The sequence below is a fragment of the Lepidothrix coronata genome, unplaced genomic scaffold, assembly GCF_001604755.1.
Source record: "Lepidothrix coronata isolate B3197 unplaced genomic scaffold, Lepidothrix_coronata-1.0 Scaffold9, whole genome shotgun sequence".
Lineage (NCBI taxonomy): Eukaryota > Metazoa > Chordata > Aves > Passeriformes > Pipridae > Lepidothrix > Lepidothrix coronata.
Genome location: NW_016690189.1, coordinates 4,928,206 through 4,951,000, shown reverse-complemented (window position 1 = coordinate 4,951,000; position 22,795 = coordinate 4,928,206). Strand labels below are relative to the sequence as shown.

The window sequence follows — 22,795 nt, the reverse complement described above, 5'->3', positions numbered from 1 at the left end:
AGTATAACGAGCCATCTGGAAAAATATTATGGAAAAGTATTGTTACAGAGGGAGAAGGCTGAGGTACTCAACAACTTTTTTACCTCAGTCTTCAATGGCAACTTCTCACACCTCTGGAGGGGATAGCCTGATGGGGACTGGGGGAGCAAAGTCCCTCCCACAGTAAGATCAGGTTCACGACCACCTGAGTAACCTGAATGTACATATAGCTATGGGACTTCATGAGATGCATCCCAGAGTTCTTAGAGAATTGGCTGATGTAGTTGCCAAGACACTTTGCATGATATTTGAAAAGTCATGGCAGTCAGGTGAAGTCCCAGGTGACTGCAAAAACAGAAACATTGTACCCATCTTTAGAAAGGGTAGAAAGGATGACCCTGGGAACCACTGACCTCTCAACCTCACCTCTGTGCCTAGGAAGATCATGGAACAGATCCTCCCAGAAGCTATGATAAAGCACATGGAGAACAGGGAGGTCATTTGAGACAACCACTATGGCTTCACCAAGGGCAAGTCCTGCCTGACCAATCTAGTGGCCTTCTGTCATGGACTGACTACATCACTGGACAAGGGAAGGGTTACAGGTGGCATTTATCTGGACTTCTGTGAAGCCTTTGATAAAATCCCACACAACATCCCTCTCTCTAAATTGGAGAGAGATGGATTCAATGAGTGGACTGTTAGATGAATAAGAAAGTGGATACACAGTAGCATCCAGAGCGTAATGGTCAATGGCTCATAGTCCTGATAGACATCAGTGACAAGTGGTGCCCCTCAGGGGTCCATACTGGAACCAGTGTTATTTAATATCTTCACTAATAGACAGAAGGATCAAGTGCACCTCAGCAAGTTTGCAGATGACGCCAAGCTGGGTGGTGCATTTGACACACCTGAAGGATGGAATGCCATGCAGAGGGACCTGGACAGGCTCAAGAAGTGAGGTCATGGGAATTTTATGAGGTTTAACAAGATCTAGTGCAAGGTGCTGCACCTAGATTGGGACAACCCTTGGTATCAATACAGGCTGGAGGATGAACAGAGTGAGATACAGCCCTGTTGAGAAGGACTTGGGGGTGCAGGTAGGTGAGAGACTGAACATGAGCTGGGAATGTGCACTCACAGCCCAGAAATCCAACTGTATTTGGGGCTGTAACAAAAGCAGTGTGGCCAGCATGGCGAGGGAGGAAATTCTGCCTCCCTACTCCGCTCTGGTGAGATCCCACCTAGAGTGTTTCATCCAGCTCTGGGGTCCCCAGCACACAAAAGACATTGACCTGTCAGAATAAGTACAAAGGAAAGGCTTAGAGAATTGGGATTGTTTAGCCTGGAGAAGAGACTACTTACAAGGGCATGTAGTGACATAACAAGGAGGAAAGGCTTCAAACTGGAAGAGATTAGGCTTAGATTAGATATTTGGAAGAAATTCTTTACTTTGAGGACAATGAGGCACTAGAAGAGGTTAGTCAGAGAAGTTGTGGATGCCCAGTGTCTGGAAGTTTTCAAGGCCAGGTTGGATGAAGTTCTGAGTAGCCTAGTCTAGTGAAAACTGTGCCTGCCCATGGCGCAGGGCTCAAAACCAGGTGCCTTCCAACGCAAAATATGATTCTCTGATCTAACTATTGAAATATTTTACATTTTTGCACTTCTTTTTAAGGCATTGCACACTGTAAGCCAGTATAGAAACACAAACTGCTTTTTCATGTAGTGTAACAGAAAAAACAATCAATAAAAAAGCACTATGTACTTACCAAGCTGCAGGTCACGAAATATTAATGGAAAATAAGCAACACTGAAATGCAGATAAGGTATAATGTGTAATTTATTTATAATCATCTTTGTTTCTGTAGATATATTAATTAAAAATAACTAGGCACTTTACTACACACAAACTTGCTGGAATATACTGCCTTTAGACAACAAATATCATGTTAAAATAATGTATTGAAATAGTTCAAGGGAATCACTGAAAAATGGCACTTCACCTATTGATTTTACAAGGTTATATCATATTGATGTTACAGGATTTGTACCATCAGAGGTCAAAAGAACATTGAAAGCCTAGGCTGATATTTAACTTCAGTCCAGATGTATTAGATAGTGACAAAGAAAATGATAATTTTATATGAGAATCTCAACAGTCATTACAGCTGAAACATTCAATGGTATAAAAAATCATGGAAATTCTTCTACTTCTCCTCCTAAAAGCAAGTTTTAAAAAGGCTGCATACATCCTGAGCAACAATTAGATATTATGTCATACCGAGAGCTGATGGTAGCTAAAAACGTATCTGAGTTGTGGTTTTTGGTTTCATGCTCCAAAAGCTGCCAGGAAGAACAGGAAGCAATTACATTATTTTCCTTGTAATTTCACAGCTCTTCTTGAAGTGTCTATCTCTAAAATTCATAGTGAAATATTGAAAATAATCCAACCACAAACACGCAGAAATTTTTCCAGCAAAAAAATTCTAAAAAACCTCTAGTACATAATGTAAGCCCCTCTCACAGTATTTCAATCAAAGACTGCCAACTAACAAAGCCAGAATTTTTAGCTTTTCTCCTTGTTTATTTTTCCCTTGCTTATTCTCTGCGTTAAGGATTCATATAAAATTAACAACTGTAAACTTAGAATGAAAGAAGCCACATATCTGCCTGATTTTCCATTTGCAGGCAATTCAGCCATTTTCCTCTATTTTACTGCTGTTATATGTCTGAGTCATATTCTAATATACAAATCATCAAGTCACAGTGTGCTTGCTTGGTTGCGTTTGCAGATACGGTTAGTCCCACTTCCCTCGTTCATACACAGAAGAGCCATTCATAAAACTTAGTGGCTAATAATTTACGGTTGAAAAATATTGATTATCACTGATACTGCAAATAATTTCTTTCACAAGGGGATTGTGTCCGCATTTGATGAAGATGGGCATGTGGCTTCTAGAGCTTCCTTTAAAAAGCATACTCTCACACAGCTTGCTACTAAGGTGTCAGCCACGCATTAACAATGTTTCCTCTGAAATTCTAGAGACATCACAGCTCAGAACACCACCTCTTAGCATGATGAGTCTTGCCTGACACAAGCAGAGCTTTTGTAAGTCTAATGATATTGTATGCCCACATGTGTTTCCTCCTCCAATTATTGACTGTTTAGTAGTAGAGGCAGCAAACTGATGTTTTCAGTTTTTTTAACTGCGTAAAAGGTTGGGATCTAGGCCAAACTAGTTATGTAGCTTATTTCTATAGTCAGTAAATAAGGAGGAGGACACTGTGGGAACTGTTAGTACGAACTGACAGTATAGGGAGCCTAAATCAGGTAATTTAGTAAGACAGCTAAAGCCAAGTGACATAAACCAAAAAAAATGTTATTCTAGGTGTAGAGAAGAGAACATATCCTGGAAGAGAAAGTGACAAGTTTAAATTGACATAAGGTGTCAAAGAGCTAGGATTCAACCTCAGTGTAAATGCAGGCTGTGATGTGAACTGTGGTCTCTGATAAAGAAGCAAGATGAATAAACCCATGACAATTGTCCAGTAGTAATGAAAGGGTTAAAACCCTCTTAATATCACTTTTTTACCTTCCTGAATATAATTGTACCTCTACAGGGATGATGAACTGGCTACATATCTTTAATCTTTCCTTTACTTAGTGGTAGATATAGAAAGAATGATACAGAATTATTGTCACAGAGTCCTTTTACAGTCAGTTTCTAAAAGAACTACGTTTCATCAGAACATAGCTCATGTTTCTGTTGCAGAAAGAGTGCTGACTTCCCTGCCATATCCACTAGATCTTTTCTGATTTAGGGGCTAAAGGCACTCATCAAGAGATTGTGTTAGCATTGTTACATTCTACACACTAAATATCAACTGTTATGATACTCTGATCCTAAGTGAGATATGCAAAAGCCAACTGAAGACTCAGTGGTCTTCAAACAACTCCCAAAATCCAAAGCTTGAAAAAAAGTAGAATAGAAAAAATGCAAAAATTCCTGTTCTGGAAAATATTTTTCAGATAAAATGACAACTTCTTATCTGCTGCTGGAAACCTTTTGGATGACATCCTCAACAATTTTCTTATTGCTGACTGACAGTATTTGTATGGTACTGAAAATGTAATATTAAAATTTAAATCAAGAACTTAAACACATTCTTTCTACTGCACAGGTGTGGGTTTTGTTTCATCTCTCCATGCCTTAAAAACAATCATAATGTGTTGAACCACATTTTTTGGCAATCTAGGGGTCAGAAAATGACATGCATTTATCCTGACATATAGTTACAGCCAGGTAACTAGTACAGTAGGTAAAATGTATGGATTTCTTAGTGTAATTGCATTCATTTTCTGCAAATGCTCTATATGCTCAAATCCATTTTATGATATTATTTCTGTTCTAATATTAGAAACGTGGAATTCATACAACCTGTCATACTATAACTCTTTCCCTACAGGCTTCTGTTTAACTGTGATCTGCTAATATTAGCCTCAATTTGGAAAAAAAAAAAAAAGGAAAGATAACCTTTAAGTACTTGATTTTAACTTCATTGAAATCCAATGGACAGCTTACTTCATCTTCTAAAACTAAAGAAGCTCTAATATAAGCATCTTCTCCTAGCTTCATGATATTATAATATTTTTTAAATAAGATTTATAATGGGTTTGGGTTATTTTATTTGATTTTGGGGTGGTTCTTTTTGGGAGGTGTATTTATTTTTTTGTTTGTTTGGTTTTTTTGGATTGGAATTTTTTGGCATAAATAAAAATTCTGTAAATTCCTTGGACCTCCCTGGAATTCCATAGATTTTATATAGAATGTTCAAATGTGAAGAATATTTGCTCCTTTTCATATTTTTAGTCACTTCTGTGTATAGTGTCCAGAAAAAAATGAAATAGGTTGATTTAATTCCTTAAATGATAAATTCATGAAGGTAAATATTCAACTGAACATCAGAGGTCTAGTAAAACCATAAAGCTACGTGGTGGATAATGCAAATCATTTGTTCATTCCTGGGATTTCATACATCTCAGGAGTACTATACATGCCAAGTTTCTCCTTTGATGTACATGATTAGCAGCAGGAATCTCAGATCTATTAGAAAATGAGTTCACAAGGACCACAATTTTCTTTGCAGTTTACCGTGCTTTTTTTTCCTTTATTGGGCAGACTCAAATCCATTTTAAAAAAAAAGAATCTTTTCTTTATCTGAAAGTTCAAACATAACATTGGCCTAAACTGGTGCTTCTGTACAATAATGTTTCACTCTGTCTTTTTATTGTCATAGAGAGTCACTCAAGAAATAAATATACAAAACTTTTTTTTCTGCAGTTGTATTCTACATTTGGCATATGACTTTGGCACAAATAATACTTTCATAGATATACAACTTAAGAAAGATACCACATTACTAATAAAGGAGGTGAAAAAGTTTATTTAAGGAGGTGTTTTGTGCATTTATTTAGATCCAAGTTGCTAAGCAGGTGTGCAAGTAAAGAAAAATGGCATCTCTGAACTAATTTTATTAATCTTAAGTAACATTTTTTCCTCTGGTATAGAATTTTGTAGTTCTAGATAGCCAAGAAATAATACTAATTTTTCCTTTTTCTCCATATTTCACAAATACTTCTTTTGCATGTATTTACCAGACTAGTTGTTAAGTTTGGAGTTCTTCAGCAATTGGAAGCCTGTGGCATATTCTTTCTTCATTTGTCTGGTGAAGTCCTAGAGATATGGTTGCCAAATACTGACGTAAATAATATTCATGTCACCCCATTTTAGTTATGCAAAAACTGACTTGCTCTTGAGCTTTTGTTGTCTCATTAGTGGGAATAATTGAATTCATATTGCTTGTTTTAAGTGTTAGGAAAGGTATGTTTCCCTCTGGAAGTTTCTATAGCTACTTGTTTACTACAGAAAAAGTTCAGAATCCAGTCTAAATAGAAATTTAACACTAAGAAGGATCCAATTAAGTCAGACATTTTTAACTTTTGAAGGCCAGTAAGTTCTTAACAAACTTTACAGAAACTGTTTTGATCAGCTAACATGCTTATACATCTCAGAGTATTTATACTGTTTCCAACAGAGTTCAATAACTTAGATTTTGGTCAGGAAGATGATATCAGATAGCTGATTCTACACCTTTAATGAAAGTTAAATAGTCCTCAAAATGCAATGTATCTTTACTGGGATGTGAAAAAAATCAGATATCACATTTAAGTATTGTTTCTTTTGAGTTCACTGGCATCCAGTATTAACAATTTAAATACTATCTAGAGTTTGTTCCAGAAGTTAGCAAGAATGAACCCAAAACTTCCTTAACTCCAGGTAAGGACATATAAACTTAAACTGGTATTTCATTCTCAGTAGGAATGAACCACTCTCACCCAAAAAAAACCCACAAAATTTTGAGCCAAAACACGTCACCATACAGCAGACACTACAGGTACACACAGTGTACACACATCAGGGTACCCAGTGTCTTATCCCAGTGTAATATTTTGAAGTATATTCTTCTGTAAAAAGAAGCTGAGATTCAAGAATTAGGGAAAAAATATCAACTTTCCAAGACCATGAGTGTATATCAAAGACTACACAAAAGATACCGGATTACTTTGATGATTTAAGAGAATTAGGGTGAATGATGTGAACAATAGATGTTCTACCTTTAGGCTGAAGAGTCTATATGTACTTTTGACTCACCCACGGCATTTGGCAAGATCTGAATCTCAGTTCAGTTACTGCATTTAAATGAAACAGCTCTCTGACTTACTGTCCTGCCATACAGAAAATTTATTCCACCTAAAATCGAATGCTTCATTTGAATGCATTGAATGAACAAGTTTCCGATCTTGGCAGGGACTGTGGGTGAGTCAAAGATACAAGACAGACCATAGATTACTTCCCCCAAGAACACAACTTGAGGGCATGAGTCCACTGTGGCTGTTAAGCCCTTTGATGGGTATCTCTTTCAACTTCCAAATATCCTGCAGGAAAGCTATTAGGTACCTACTGTGGGTCATACATGTCTGTCTACCGTGTGCTGTACTGTGATGAATCTACCGAGCAGAAACTCTAGCAGCAGCAAAACCATGTTCTGGGTAAAGCTAGAAAGGAAAGCAGCAGAATTAGAGAACTGGTTTGTGAGGTGCACAAAGGGAACTGTCTTGGGATAGACAGTTATGGAGGGAAACTTTCAGCAGTCTACTGCAGGCAAGATATGCCAGCCATAGTGTCATAGATGGGGACAATCCAAGATCTGACCTTGTGTTATTGTGAGAATTAAGACATTTTTATGCTGATGAAAGGTGTAGGTCTGTGCTGTAGGTCCATACATTGGAGATGGAGACAGTGGCTTATTGTTTATATGCTGTCCCTAAAAAAAGGAAGCAAAAAGAAATTACTAAAGAATCAGGGAAAGGAATTCCTCTTTTTTGGTATCTATATCTGAGTCTGCCAATGTTGTTCTTGTAGTCAGTGAAGAGAATGGGCCTTTTTGAGCACAATTCATTTGATATATTTAAGAATATTGCCTTTTAGTGAGATGAATCTCAGTGTAGAATACTTATTTTTCTACATTGACTATAAATGGAGACTAAATGTGATTAGCTCAGACATTCACATCATAGGTGTCTGTGTTTGGAAAATGTCATTCTAAACAGATGAAAAACAACTCCAATGAATTCTCAAACAACAGAGCATACATCCAAAAGACATATACCCAAAAATTAATTATGGAGTAGTGGCCTGAAAGTGTTATCTCAGGAACTAGGACTTTGTGCATCAGTCAATAAAGCTATTATGTACTCTTCCGTTGTTGTCTGTACTCTTTTGAAAGTTTTGTTTGAAGAGATGCCATGTCTCTTGTCTTTAAGGCTTACTAAATCTATTTACATCATAATTCATTAGAAAAACACAGGATACTGAGATTTTATGAGCATTTACAGCAGTGTTTCACCATTGCTGAGTTAGACTGTTAGTTTCCTTGAGCTCTTTTTAATATCACTGGCAGCAAAAAGCCGCTACGAAAGATGATTCAGGCTGATATTGCTCTAAAGCAACCAGTTTGAGCAAAGTGGTACACTTGTCATGATATAAGACTCACCATAAACCAGATTTCTGGATATCAAGAGCTATTTAAAAATAAGAGAGCTATTGTACCTACAGTGGACAAAGCTAGGAAGTGATATAAAATATAGAAAAAAAAAGGAAATTATTTTTTAACCTGCCATGGACAATTTATATCTGTTATTTTTATTTTTCCTGTGTTTAAGATACTGTGGATATTTTGATTGTTTTTCTTCCCAGTAAAAATGCTACACTTTAGTACATAGGTCCAACTAAAGATTTAAATTATCAATTGGTCTTGTTTGAAGTTTACTTGCAAAAAATGTATTTTTTTCTACTGAGGACATCTTTTACAGTACTTCTTTTTCCCTAAACTCTCAAATTCTCTTTTCTTCCCAAACTACACTGTGGCTCTTGACTTTGTAAAAATGAGAAAAACAGATGTTCAAAGTGCATATTTAGATTTCTTGAACTTATTTTTTTACCATATTGTGAAAAATTCCTTCCTGTCCATGTATTGAATTTAATTAAAATAACTGTTTTACTTAGTAACCATATTTTTATGATACTGATATAAGACACATAAAAAAATCTCTGTCACTAACATAAAGCAATATTTTATAGATTCTTCAGAGGAAAAGTGGATTAGAAGTTTACCTTAAAACACACAAGAGAAATTCAATGAATATGTTTATTAAAGATTTATTCACTCCCTGCTACCAAGCTTTGTTTATTTAACTTTTATTTGGAAAAAATAAAGATTTCAGAAAGTATTTTTGTATTAGAAATCTTGATAACTAATCATATTTGATTGCCATGGCTTGAGTTTATTTATAGTAACTGACATGTAGAATACTGGAAAATACTGGAAAAGGTCATTTAAACCTTTATTGATCGTCATGCTTGCCATACGGTGAGGATAAAAAACCTATTTTCCACACCTGACAGGTTGACTATATCATCCAGCCATTTTGTTGATGTTTTTTCTTCAGGGTTTGGGGTTTTTTTAAAGAAAGGTAAGGGGGAAAGTGTTTTGCTTAAATTACAAAATTATCTGTGGCACAACCTAACAGATAACACCAAATATAAGGCTAGTAAACAGATAAATTGAAGCTAGAAGCAAAATGAGCTAAGTATCTCCTAAAAAATTGGAAACTAATCTGCTACAAGACAGAGGTAGTAATACCTTTTCCTTCTCCACTATCCCTTTGAAAAATGATGCATCAGTTCAATGAAATAAGGGTCCAGCTGCTCACTGGATAGCAGAAAATTCCACAGGCACAGGCTTTGGAGAGATGTTCCCTACTCAAATGGAACCAGTTTTATTTGACAGGTCACAGAGATAAAGAGTAGCATGCCCCTGCTCACTGAAAGCAGCCTTAGATAAGTCAGAGTACTCACAGAGATCCCATGCTACTCAGCTTCGTGGATCTGAAATGCCTGTTAACTCGACAGGTAGCTATTTATCTGAGGTCTCTTTCCAGTCCACCTAGAGCCACTTTTATGAAGTCTATGGGAAATCTGATGATTAAAGTTGAATTCATCATCGTGGCAATTGAAAGCTGCTAGTGCATCTGGTCTGCCTCCCTTCTATGAAGGATTTATTTACTAGGTCTCTAAGCTAACATTAACTCAGAAGGCAAAAACAGTGATGATACTTGCAGTGGCAGCTATTAACCCCTCCCACTACAGATCTTCCTTAGATTGCATGATCAAATTGCATTAGATTTCAAGATAACATGTTGTAGATTTTATGGTACCTCTAAAACCATCTTCATTATTTACACAATCAACATCAATTAATGTAATAGGTCAAGGCTAGACTACTCCATAAATAACACAGTCCACTCAAGAGCAGAAAATATTTTTGATTCTTTCTTATTAAAGAACAAACAAATGCAATCAAGACTACCAGTCTGTGACTGTATTAACAGTTTTGGAAATATTTGGTTTCTGCTAGTTAATCTGACTGCAGAGATAAGATGACGAATTTTGGATGTATTTTATCCACACTGGTTTACTTCTACTGAAAAGAAAATATCATAGCAGTATATTTTGGGTGTGACAACAGATGAAGATATAAAACATTAGAAGAAAAATGAGCAACAAATGTAGCATTTTATAAAGAATTGTTCTCATTTTATATACCCTTATTCATCAAAATTTACTGAAGTTTGTGTGTTCTTTCTTTTTTAAAGAATAAGCTAATTGTTGGTCACACATGCCCCTCCATAGTTTTCTAAGCCTTCTTTATGGAATGAGTTATTTTATTGATCAAGTTTATTAGCTGCCTGGGTGCTCAATGGAAAGTCTTAATGAAATTCTTATCTTAGAAACAGATTAGTAGTATGACCAGTGAAAAAAAATTTCTGGCATTTAATCTCCTAATCTATTTTACATTATTTCTCAAGGGTACCATGACCTTCACAACATATGGCTTTGTGCAAATAACCAACTATATGGTAGAAAATCTCATAAGTTTGAGAGTTGCCTCTTAACAATTAGCCAATTTTCTAAATTGATTTTTTTCTTCTTCTGAAATAGTTAAACCTAGTCTAAGTAGAGGGTAAAGGACCCAGCAATGTAATTTGTAAAAAAACTAAAAAATAAAACAATATTTTTATTAAGTCACACAATAAAGCTTATTTATTTTTTCATCTAGGTAGGATCACCCAAATGTACATTATTATGTTAACTCTGTGAAACGATATGTAAAAATTCCAGGTTAAAACACCTTTCAGTACCTGAGATAGCTCCATTATATGGACCAAGAGTATCTCCTCAGAAGTGAGTATTTATCACAAAAAAATGCTACTTGTTCCTAATCATATAAATGTCTCAGGTCTGTACATGTCTGGTAATGCTGCCTTCTGACAAGCCACAAACACTCTGAAGTGAGAAGACAATGGATCAGTATAATGACAACTTAATGCCTAATACCACCTTTAGGTATTTAGGTATTTAGGTAATTTAACATTACATCAAATAACAGGTCCATATTAGTCACATGCATATGCGACTGCGTGGAAGCTCTTCGGTTTTTTAGTCAGGGTTTTTTCTCCACATCAGGATTAAAAATAACTAAACCATTATAGATGAGACAAAACTGGGAGGAGTGGTTGATATGCTTCAGTGTTGCATTGCAATCCAAAGGGACCTTGACAGGCCGGAGAAATGGGCTATGGAAAACTCACGAGTGTCAACAAGGAGAAGTTCAAAATCCTGCACCGCTAACAACCCAGCTGGAAAACAGCTTAGCAGAAGAGGATCTGGAATCCATAGTGGATGTGAAGCTGAAGAAGAGCCAGAAGTGTGCCCTTGCAGTAAAGAAGACTGTGGGGAAATAACAGAAAATTGTCAAAGACTATTGTAGACATAGTCAAGTGACTTATAGCTGGGGTGTCAAAAAACACATATATCATATTAATTGCTGTTTATCGTTGTGTGTTTGACAAGTAGAACATCTGTGTGTAGATAATATAGGCTGTGATAGGCACCCTATCAAACATATTTGAGTTTCATGCTCTGTTGCAGGAAACATCAAGCACAGTGGTAAACTATGTCTGTACAAATCCCTGACACACAGGCAAAACCAGCAGATTCAGTGATCCTGAATCTGGACAAAGCTCTGCAATGCCTGCAGCCCTGCTTGTGTGCCTCTGCCTGAGTATTGTTTTGAGGATCCCCAGGTGGTGGAGTAATAAAAGTACTCTTTGCATTTTGTTAATATTTTTGTGTTCTTTTGTCCTCCCTGTGCCAAGTCTCACAAAGGCAAATGGTGTCCTGGGCTGCCTTAGACAAAATGTGGCCAGCAGGTCAAGGATGGTGCCCTACTTAGCACTGATGAAGCCACAGGCCACATCTAGAGTGTTGTACTTGGTTCCAGGCTCCCCAGTAAAGGAAAGACATGGACATGCTGGAGAGAGTTCAACAAAGAGCCACAAGGATGTTTAAGGGACTGAAGCATGTCTCCTATTGGGAAAGATTGAGAGAGCTAGGGCTGTTAAGGCTGGAGAAGAAGAGGTTCAAGGGGAATCTTATGACTGTATATGAACACCTGAAGGGAGGGTGTGAAGACCAGAGAGCCAGCAGTGCACATTTACAGGACCAGAAGGAATGGGCACACCCTGAAACACAGGAGATTCCCTCTGAACAACTTTTTTATGAGGGTGACTTACATCGGCACACACTGCCCAGAGAAATTATGGATCTCCGTCCTTGGATACATTCAAAAGATGCCTGGACACAACCTGGAGCACCTGGTTCCGGGTGGCTCTAAGCAAACATAGAGGGTGAAACAGATGACTTCCAAAGGTCCCTTCCAGCCTAAAACACTCTGTGATTTTGCAGTTCAGTGAAATAGCTACTCACCTTTCTGTTAGATGAGGCTACAGAGTGTGCTGTAGAGAAAACCATGAACAGATTTAATCAGAATCAGATGAAGCTCTTCTCACCAAAACTAATTGGCTTTGGTCAAACATTTACATTAATTTTCTTTTCACCACATTATCTACTTCTATTGAAATAGTGATGTTCATGATACTTGACAAGCTTTTATCTGTAAACCTCAGGTAAGAGACTGTGAGACCTTGAGGCAAAAGGTAGCACGTGGAGTAAGTGTTGCTGAGATATTAGCTCATATATTCTGTGCTTTGGGTGAAGGGACTGAGAGCTGCAGAGGTGTCTTCAGACCAGGATGTCCCTCTAATTTGTTCAATAGGCTCAAGGAATTTATCTTACCCGATGGGTCATAATATATGATAATCCCAGTAATCACAGAGTATAGGAATGTACTGTATGACAACTGTCCATTAAAATTTTATCTTCTGTTGAATCTACCAGTATTTGTATCCACATATTATTTTCATTAATTGATGAGTCAATAGATAAAATCTATTGAATATCTGTGTAACTCAATGTCTATCCTCCTCTTTCTAAACATTTTCTCTGATGTTTAGAAAATGTGCTATTTTCAATGCTCAAGGAATTCTCCCTGTATTTTTGATTCAGCCTAAACCCCTACTCCTGTGTCTGTAAAAGCTGCTAATCTCACTCTCTCTGGATGTTACAGCTAGCTGTTTCTTCCCTCTTCATGCCCATGCTGTTTTATTTTCCTCTTCGCTTTGTCTCTGTGGAGCAGAAATTCAGGGCTATTTCAGATTTCTTTGCCATTTTTTTCTTATCTTCCAGGCTTTCTCCACATGCCATTAACTCACTGTCTATATCATTTTTCTAAAACCCATATTTTACACTACAACTTACTTGATAAAATATCTCCAGTGGTACACAGCCATCCATCTAGTGATGGATTAGATAGTGCTTTACTATCTAAGTCAATATGACTTCACAATTCTTAGTCATCTCTTCCCCTTGATTAGACTTGACTCCTCCACACCAGAAGAAATGCATTACATTGTGCTCAGAGCATTACAGCCAAAGTAAGTTTTGTGGCTCCATTTTATATCACTCGAAGCTGTCAGACAGGAAAGACACTTCATCCTCCAATACCTGCTTTGAATTTAAGCTCTCTACTTTTCTGTATTGTTTGGTAACTTGCCTCAGCTGAATCATCTGTTTCCTCCTAAGCTCTCACCCCTTTTCCCAAACTGTTGGGGTCTATATATGTTTGTGTCCTACATCAGTATTTGAAATAATCTCTCACTCTCTGTGGATCAAGGATCACTATGCCTTTCAAATCCCTTTTCAAAACCCATTTCTTTTGCTCATCCTTTTATCAGTATTAATTTTGAGTAATCTGCCTACTAATATATTTCTTTTTTTTGTATCTAGAATCTAAATTTCAGAAGATATGATAGTCGTTAAACCATTTATTTTAAGCATGTGAAGCTACACAATGGAAAGTTATCCAAACAATATGCTTAGGTCTAGTTTAAAACCTGATCTCTATCCTCTGGATTTGTTAGCCTCATTCTAAGTTAAACTTTCATTTCCTTTAGACCAGTTTTTACTTCCCTGCTGCCAGTGATATCAAACATCCTGCCTGTCAGCCTTAAACATTTCATAAGTATTTTCTGGCTTTCAATAAGGTAAACAGTGAATCTTGCTGGGAGTCTATTTGAGTCCCATGGAATAACCTATCCATTACAATTCTCCAGTTCACTAACATCTGTAGCTCAAACATACATTGCAACCCAGAATTTGCTTTTTTAATTTTGTATAAGAAAATCATGACACATGCAAAATACAATAATAACCATGGAAAAAATTTCCATGTTGTTATTGTTTCCTTTCTTTTTTTTTTCTGGAAGTATTTCCTCTGCCACTTCATAAAGACAACTGAATGCAATCCTGAGGCATCATGTGCAGCCTTCCAAAAAGAAAAACTGAAAAACAAATAGGACAAACATTAAGAACTACAAGTAAAGCGATTCAGTTACAGACTGAATGTTACAGGTGGAATGGTACGTCACAAAACTGAGGAATGAAGTGTCTGCTTCTGAGTGCCTTAGACAAATGAGGGATTGCAATAAAGTTCACAAGGGATTTAATAATCCAGTCATGGGGGGGGGGTGTGAGTGTTATCTATGGATTTTGTTGGTATAATAAATGTGGCAGTGGATCAGCTCTACTTTACCTCCTGGAATATAGACTCTGCAGTGACAGGCAAAGCTACGTGCCTAGTTTGGAAATATTAGAATATAAAAATAATGCAGTTGTCATTTCTGACAGCCATCAATGCCTCTGCAAATAAGCACCTTCTCTTGAGCTTCTGGGGCACAGCGCTCAAGCAGACTAGAGTATAATACAAAGATGACCTTGTTGCTCTCTGTACAGCTGTACATACAAGCAGATTCACTGTACTGGTTAGGTAAAGCTAAATCCTTAACTCAGGTTGGCATGCTTAAGGGTAAAGGAACAATACAGGGCCTTTTTATGTATCTGTTTATGGAGAAAATATGTCAGGAAAGTAAACGATAATCTCTGAAAGTGGGAAGAAGTACAAATTCCTAGTGTTATCAAAAAGTGATGAAGAATTAGAGTGGATCAAATATGAAATGGTTTACCACTGTGAATGTGCATATATGTGTCCTAGAGTAAGTAACATAGGGAGGGCAAAAAGTCTTTTACTCAGAAAAGAGGAAAATAAGGAAAAAAAATCTTACTTCATGTAATTTTTTCCTCTTGGGAACAGATATATTGTAATAAAAATGTAGTAAGTTTAAAAATTTTAACATCTTTAAATACTTTAATTTAATTTTGTAGTCTCAAGGACTTGGCTTATTAAGAACATACTGTTTCTGAATGGTCATTTGGCCATTCAGAAATGACCATTCTGAATGGTCATTTCCAAAATTTTTTTGGAAATATTTTTAAAATTCTGCTGTGTTGCAAATTCTGCAAGAGAAAATCGCACATTATCATGTGAATATCAATCTTGGACTTTTATACAGCTTTCACACCTTTGTAGAGCTTATAAAGAACAGCCTCTTCACAATGTAAAGGTATATCATTGCATTTTTTAGCTCACCACCTTTTCATTGTTGTATCATTTTAGAAAGTCAAAGTTACAGTTTCATATTGCTGTGTAAAACTGCACATGTATGTCTGATAGCAACATATGCATGTGCAGAGGGATTTGAGGTCTTAAAAGTTCCCTCTGAAGAGACTGAGGAAAGCAATACATCTCATTTAGAAAGGAAGAGATTTATAATTCATGCATGTTTATTAATTATTATGTTTAACTGCTTAATGCCAGCTATATGAAACAAATTGCATTTATACCATCCTGATAGTTACTTAATTGTGCATGAATAATGAAGGAATAAAATCCTCAAGCAAAGCTGTGCCTTCAGAATTGAATTATGAATTGAATCCTTTTTTTCAACATCAAAGTCTTAGATTTTTAGTAATGGTGACTATTCTGCTCAAATGGTCTTAAAGAACACCAGGGGTCTCAGTGCGGGAAGTTCTCAGACTATTTTTCCAAAGGTGAATGACATTACCTGGAAAAAACGAGTAAGATTTACCTTTTTTTTTCTGTGCAAATTTCACTTGTGGAGTGTTCCACAAGGCAATGTTAAAGATTGGAAACGGAGTTGCAAGAGGAAGCAGCTCTAAAACGACGTCAGGAATTCTGTATGTACATATGTATGATCCTGGGCGCATTTTTAGCTAAGGCTTCTGATATAAGGATGTCAAACAGCACCTTCGGACAAACCGGTTGGGAGGGACAGGTCGAGGAGCAGATCGGGGGCTGGCAAGAGCGCGTCCGCACTGCCACCTGGTGTCAGCGGTTCTGTCAGAGCTTCCCCTGGCACCTACCGAATCTACCGGGGCGCGCAGTCCTCGGGGAGTCCTACGCTTCGGTGTCTTTACTCGATATGGACCTACCAATAGGTCTGATGAGCGAAAAACCCTCACTGGCATGACGCATGATATTTTGCTTTCAGCTGTTTCCATTTGTAAAACAGTAATGTAACGGCTTCCTGTGAAACCACACAAGCAATGCCGGTGTTCTCCTTCGAGTGGTGACCGTACTGGGCTCTCTGCTTTCTGTACATCTTCTTTAGTCATGATAGTTTAATGTTCCTCCATCCTCACCTGTGTAATTGCCTCAATTTTTGTTGCCAACTCAAAATAGTACCTGCCTAATGAAAAATACAATGGGGAAAAACTAATATAATATAACCAGCAAATATAGTTGTAAGTCTTCTTCCTCATCCTTAGGGACTTCAGTCAGGCTGCTCAGAGCAAAGATGGGGGAACTGTGTAACACTGCAGTCCAGTCAACAAATATGGCATGTATGGTCATCCTGTAACTGAAAAAAACCCGCATTTATTTATTCTTAAGTTTTCCAAAGAAAAACTTCAGAAGGTAATAAGCTGCCAGTGACTGCAAGCACTCTAACTCAGACTACTCGCATTTTCAGTAGTCAGGGTATTTAATGCCCCTATATGAGAAGTGTCAGTATTTAATCCATCCAGTGATCCTCTGATAGGATTTTAAAAGAATGTGCTGCTTTGAAAATCAGTAATTATACTGTGAATAAAAGAAGGAGATGGGAAAAGGGAGGAAAAAAACCCAACAAAAAAACAAAAATGAAACCCAAACTGTATGTGTAACACAGTCTTTTCTAAAACAGGCAATCTCTCATTTCCTCAACGGCCTGCTGGAATCTATAGACATGAGCAAGCACTGTGCTGCCACAGGGAGGTGCAGGGAGTTAGAGAGGACTAGTGTTTGGAGATTCATGTCCCTAACAGCTTCTTCGTGATGTTTATGTTCACTGGATATTAAGAAAAAGGAAATCCTTTATGCAACTTAAAAAAATACCTAGATTGGGCTTTTTCACCTTTAGAATAATCAGGCTTCTGTAATTCAGCCCACCCTCAAACAAATATGGACAAAAATCTAAATTCTTATTAATTCCTTTTTTTCTACATGCGACATGTAAATTGGTTTTATTCTCATCATAGTGAATTTAAAAAGACTCTGTGTACAATCAGTCTCCATTTACTGCAGTTCATTGTGAATCTATACAGACAAAACTTTGCAGTTACACATTTGTGTTACTAATATTTGATATATTTGCCTCCCAGTTCTCTAGAGTCTAATGGACTCATATTTTATATTATTAGATATATTTATTCAGTTTGGCAAAACAAATATATATTGAATTTTGGTTTTGGAAGGTTTTTTGTTATTAGGGTAGAAACCTTTCTATATGACATGACAAATCTTTGTGGAAATCCTAATTTGTCCTACTTTGTATCAGCTTAGATGTCCAACGCTTTTGAAAATTATGGTATTTAAGTGCAGGGTTTAATCATTGTGCATGCTATGTTTTTTACTACTTCACACAGACTAGCTTCAAACTCTCAATTTTTATATGACTTCTATATATTAAATTCCATTGAAAAGTCAGTCATTGCTACAGACAATAGTCAAAATATGTGTGAGGACATAAATAATAAGTTTATAATCTATCTTTTTGCTAATAATCCCTTAGAGTTTGGGCAGTGCGATCTTCAGTTTGTGGCCAAATCTTGTTCAAACCTATGTAGTCCTACATATGTTATTGTTTATGGTTTTGTGGGCAAGAACACCATTCGTCTTGTTTTAAAGATTAAAATGGCTAAAATCAATATGCAACTTTGTGATGTGAGTAGGCAGTCCTTCTTCTTGACCTTGAATAGAACTACTGAGTGGCTTTATAGTCCTCCATGCCCCCCTTCTTTGATTCATTTGATTAGGTCAGGACTTCCCAATACTCTGCTTAAATGTGTCTGGTTTTAGACAGACATACACCTTTCTTCTGAAGAAGACAATGATATCTCCAGTGAGTTTTTCCATTGTGATGCAGAGGTCTAAGGCTAAGGGATGTTGCACAGCCTTGCTACTGCTTTCTCAGTTCAGGGAAGGTACCTCATTTGTGCCTGGAAGTTCTGGTATCCAGAATGCTTCTGTTGGCAACAACACTGAGTCATGCAATAGCTTTCGTTCTTGCCCGTTGGCTTGACCTGTCTTTGGGAGGAGACCTAAGTACATAGGAAAACAATGCACAGCATCATCTCTAGCCATCAAGTTGGGATCTGACAGTTAAGCATGGGAAACTGAACTGCTGATGCACACCTGCCACAGTGACATCATAATTCCAACCTAAAATGAGTACGGCAATGTTTTTTTTATTTGCTGAAAAAAGAACCCCCACAACAAACAAACGAGCAAAAAAAGGGAAGCTTAAATTATAGTTAAGATTGTATATGGAACTTGAAGATGATAATTATTAAATGAAATTAATTTCACCTGAAAGTGTATAGTCTATGTGTGCTTGAAGGGATTTGATATATCTGAAGGTAAGTTGATTTGTTATAATGTTTATCGGGCAGACAGTTCTTGTAATACTGTGGTTTTCTTTCATAGGTGACAATATTGTATGCTGTTCTTCACATGAGACACAGCTTGAAATATTTTGATAAAATGAGATGCTTGCGGAAAAGATCAGCAGTGTCATTCTTAGGAATCCTTGTAGTTTGCTTGCTGTTCATGAACTTGTACATTGAAGACGGTTATGTTTTGGTAAGTTTTTTAGATGGGAGAAATTATCCTAGAACAACAAAACAGGATGCATCCCTAGTTAAATGCTAAATTTCATAATTCCTTCAATTTTCTCTGTGTACCATTAACAGTGAAGTATCCTCAAAATGTGTCCTTTATGATGAAACCACCTTCCTAATGTATACCGCATACAGTGTGTCAGTAGGATCCTAACATTCCTTTTCACAGAAGTAAATATGTCTCTGTTTATTGGAAGTATGGGAGATAATGAATATAGCAAAACATGAAAGTATCTCCATCAGGTGCCCTTTGAGTCAGAATATTCTCTGTATTTTCCATACTTCTGGATTTCCCTCAATTTTGATGTTGAAAATAGACTACACCTGAAATATTTGTGTGAGCTAATTTCAGTCCACACTGCAAATCTCACCTGTGAATACTGCATTAAAGGCTATTATAAAAATTAAATTATAAAAGGGAACTCTCATTAATTCCATCTACTTTAAGCTCCTTGCATGAATAATTTCTTTTTAGTGGTTTTATTTTATGTTTTTCTCACCTTTTGTATCTCAGATTTGAGTCTGACAGGTTCAGTGCTACAGCATTAACAATTAGACATGAATTCAACTTAGTCTAAGTTTATGATTTTGAAAAAAAAAATAGAAAGATTTGTGTTAGGAATTTCAAAAAATAAGCTTCTAACAATGTAACATAACTCTACAGTTTGTATGTAAAATAGGGGTGTCTCAGTGCTGAATGTAAAACAAGCCCTGAAGTCTTGATTAGTGGATTGGATTTCCAGTTCTTTGAAGGTTGGACTGGGTCCAGTAAAAGAGCATGGTGGCTTAACAACTGGAGCTTGCAAACAGTAAAATGACTAAACTGAATATGTCATATTGTGATGTGATTAGACATTCCTATCTTGATCTTGAATTGAACTGGGAAAGTACGGTCTGGCTTTCCAATATTCTGAACGGTGAAGTTCAGTCTCAGTTGGACCTGAAAAGAAACACAACAGTATTACAAAAGATATAATATACAAATAGTAAAATCTTTAAATTACTTATCAGAACCATATATAACTTCCTAATTATTTTAATTCAAAATATTTTACTTCTGAAATTACTTATAACAGTATTGTAAATATTTACAAATTAAGATTATGCTAGTATTTTTTTAAGTCACTGAAAACATAACCCATGCCTCTATTATATTACTCCGTTACAGATAAATTGCTTTCTCTAAAACTAAAGTTTTGCACTTTTATTTATTTAGCAATTCTTGATTATGATCAAATTTGACCTGGCTTGTCACTTTTTTTTTCCCTAGTGGTATTTGCCCTGATGTTTCTTCCCCATTCTCTAATTGCTTCAAAGTCCCCCAGATGTTTTTGAAAGTGCTTTTATTATTACTACTAATAGTGTTACTCTTGGTTTGTTTTTAAAATCTTTTCCTGTCCTGTTTACCAGCTCCCCAGATGGCTCCATGTCTTATTCTTAATTTTCTCTCCTTTTCCCCATTTTTTTATAAATTCTCTCTCTTTCATTGCTTCTGTCATCACAGTTCTGGCATGTTTGTATTCATGTAGCTCCCAGCCAAGTCTCTTGCCAAGTCTCCTGACAGTTCTTCCAGATCTCTTGATACCTTTATGGTTCATCAAGTATTTTTCAAATGTGTTAGTCTGTTGACTTTTTAGTTTATTTATTTTCAACTTCCCTGACCATGTCTGACAGCTCCAAACACACTATGTCTGGTGTGTTTTCTCTATTGAGGTAAAAGATGAGCAATTTCAGTATTTGTGGCGAGGAGAGAGACACTTGGGGAAAGCCTTTGAGGACAACACGCTAACCAGTTCCCCTCAGGGAATGAGAATATGAAAGTCCTCAGAGCCCCAAAGGCACTCTGAATTGTAGCCTATCTCCTGCTGGACTATCTGCTGAAGGTAACTGATAAAAGAAAGACAACTGACCCTGAGTTCCTCTTCCCGATCTCAGGCAGCAGGCTGTGCAAGGGACTGTGGAGTTGGTGCCTCTGGCACCACATGTAAGGTTAGATGAGTGGTCTTTTTCAACATATTAGAATATTAAAGTGAGATTTGTTATGGCAAGTCTTAAAAAGGGCGAGGAGAACCTTTCTGGTTTTGCTCACAGAGTATCACATGTCCAAAAAATCCCATCACTGTTTTCTGCAGGGCATTTGCTGCAGAAATGGAAAGAACAAAATTACTTAAGTATATTGGATAGAGGGTGTGCAGTTATGCACTGCTGATGCATGTATATTAGAAAAGCAGTTTAAGGTGCTTCGTCTGCAACATATGAACTACATTTGGTCAAATATTTTGAAGACATACTGAATTAATATATACCAGATATCACAATATACACAGTGGAGTTTTTAAACCTTTTCAGAGTTGTAAGTGAACTGTAAGCAAAACATGTGTTTTGCGCTCTTCTGTGAATACTTATCACTATTTTGGGCACTATGAAAACAATAGTACTATTGTAGCTGACACAGCATCTTTAACAGAGCAGAGTATCTCCATAAAGAATGGAGAACTTCTGGCACTTCAACCTATGGCACCCATATAAAACCCGCAAGCTTCAGCAAACACTGGAATGTAAGTTAGAGGCTAGTTAACAGATGAAAGCCAGAACCATCATAGAAAAAACTAGAGAAGACAAACAAAGAGAATTAATCAAGCTTCTCAGCTTCACTGACCTCTGCATAGTAGTCTGAGATAGAAGAAACAGATTTTAATCTTTTGGACAAATCCATATGTCAGTTTTGCTCATCATTCAACAAAGGAATGAAAATAGTAACTATAAAAAAAAAAGTTAGCCACAAAAGGCATTTATTAAAAAAAAGGAAAATTTTTGTGGTCAGCTTAAATATTTTGCTTGTTAAAATCAAATCATTTTGTTCTGACTTTGTCTATTTCTAAACATTTTGAAACTTTTTATGTAGGAAAACCTCAGCAGAATGGGTTTCCATCCCAAAACCTTCTTATGAAACAAGGAATTTTGGTGCTCTGTTCTGGAACCAATGACACACAATGTTTTGACATTAAGGAAAGGCTGGTTTTTAAAAAAAAGAAGTTTTTGGACCAGCCCATTTTTTTTCCATCTGATATTTTTCATGGAAAATCTCCTAAAGTTTTGGTGTATTCTGTTCCTTGACCATTGAGTTATATTTTAATCTTGACTCCAATCATCAAACTTCCTCTCATAACATATGAACAAATACAAAGTAGCACAGAAGCAATAGAGAGAAATTACTCGAGAGATAATGTATATATCAGAATAAATGAACTCATTTCTACACAGGCCTGCCATCAGACTAGGATCAAACCAGGTAAACTAAGCATTCCTACTTTTAAATTCAGTCTCATGACATTACAACCTGTTAGATACTTTCCCTTTTCTTAAGGACTAAGGAACAAATTTTTCCTGAAGCCCAAGTGACCTTATGGATAGGGCACTACTCATGAAGCTGCTCTTTCCCTTCTGTGACTTTACTATTGTTAGGAAAGCCTTTTGGAAGAAAAAGACTGAAGGAGGAGGCAGGAAGAGGAGGCATGGTGAGAAATGTGCCTTTTTTTCTATGCCATCAAACAGTGTTCACCAAATTCAGAGGAAGCTTTTGCTGTCTACATGATCATATGTATTTCTTCTTATCACAAATCTGAGTAGAAGCTTCTCAGAAAAATGGCAAAATGAGC

The 22,795-nt window shown here is 36.6% G+C and overlaps 1 protein-coding gene across 4 annotated transcripts in view; it reads left to right on the top strand.

Annotated features, from left to right (window-relative positions):
• Positions 1 to 22,795, top strand: part of MGAT4C (MGAT4 family member C) — a 344,696-nt gene that overhangs the window by 317,180 nt on the left and 4,721 nt on the right. For all 4 annotated transcript variants that reach the window (XM_017804501.1, XM_017804500.1, XM_017804499.1 and 1 more), the window contains one exon: positions 18,943 to 19,098. In XM_017804501.1, coding sequence (XP_017659990.1) covers positions 18,970 to 19,098 — 129 coding nt within the window. In that variant the 5' untranslated portion in view covers positions 18,943 to 18,969. The remainder of the gene's footprint in view (positions 1 to 18,942; positions 19,099 to 22,795) is intronic.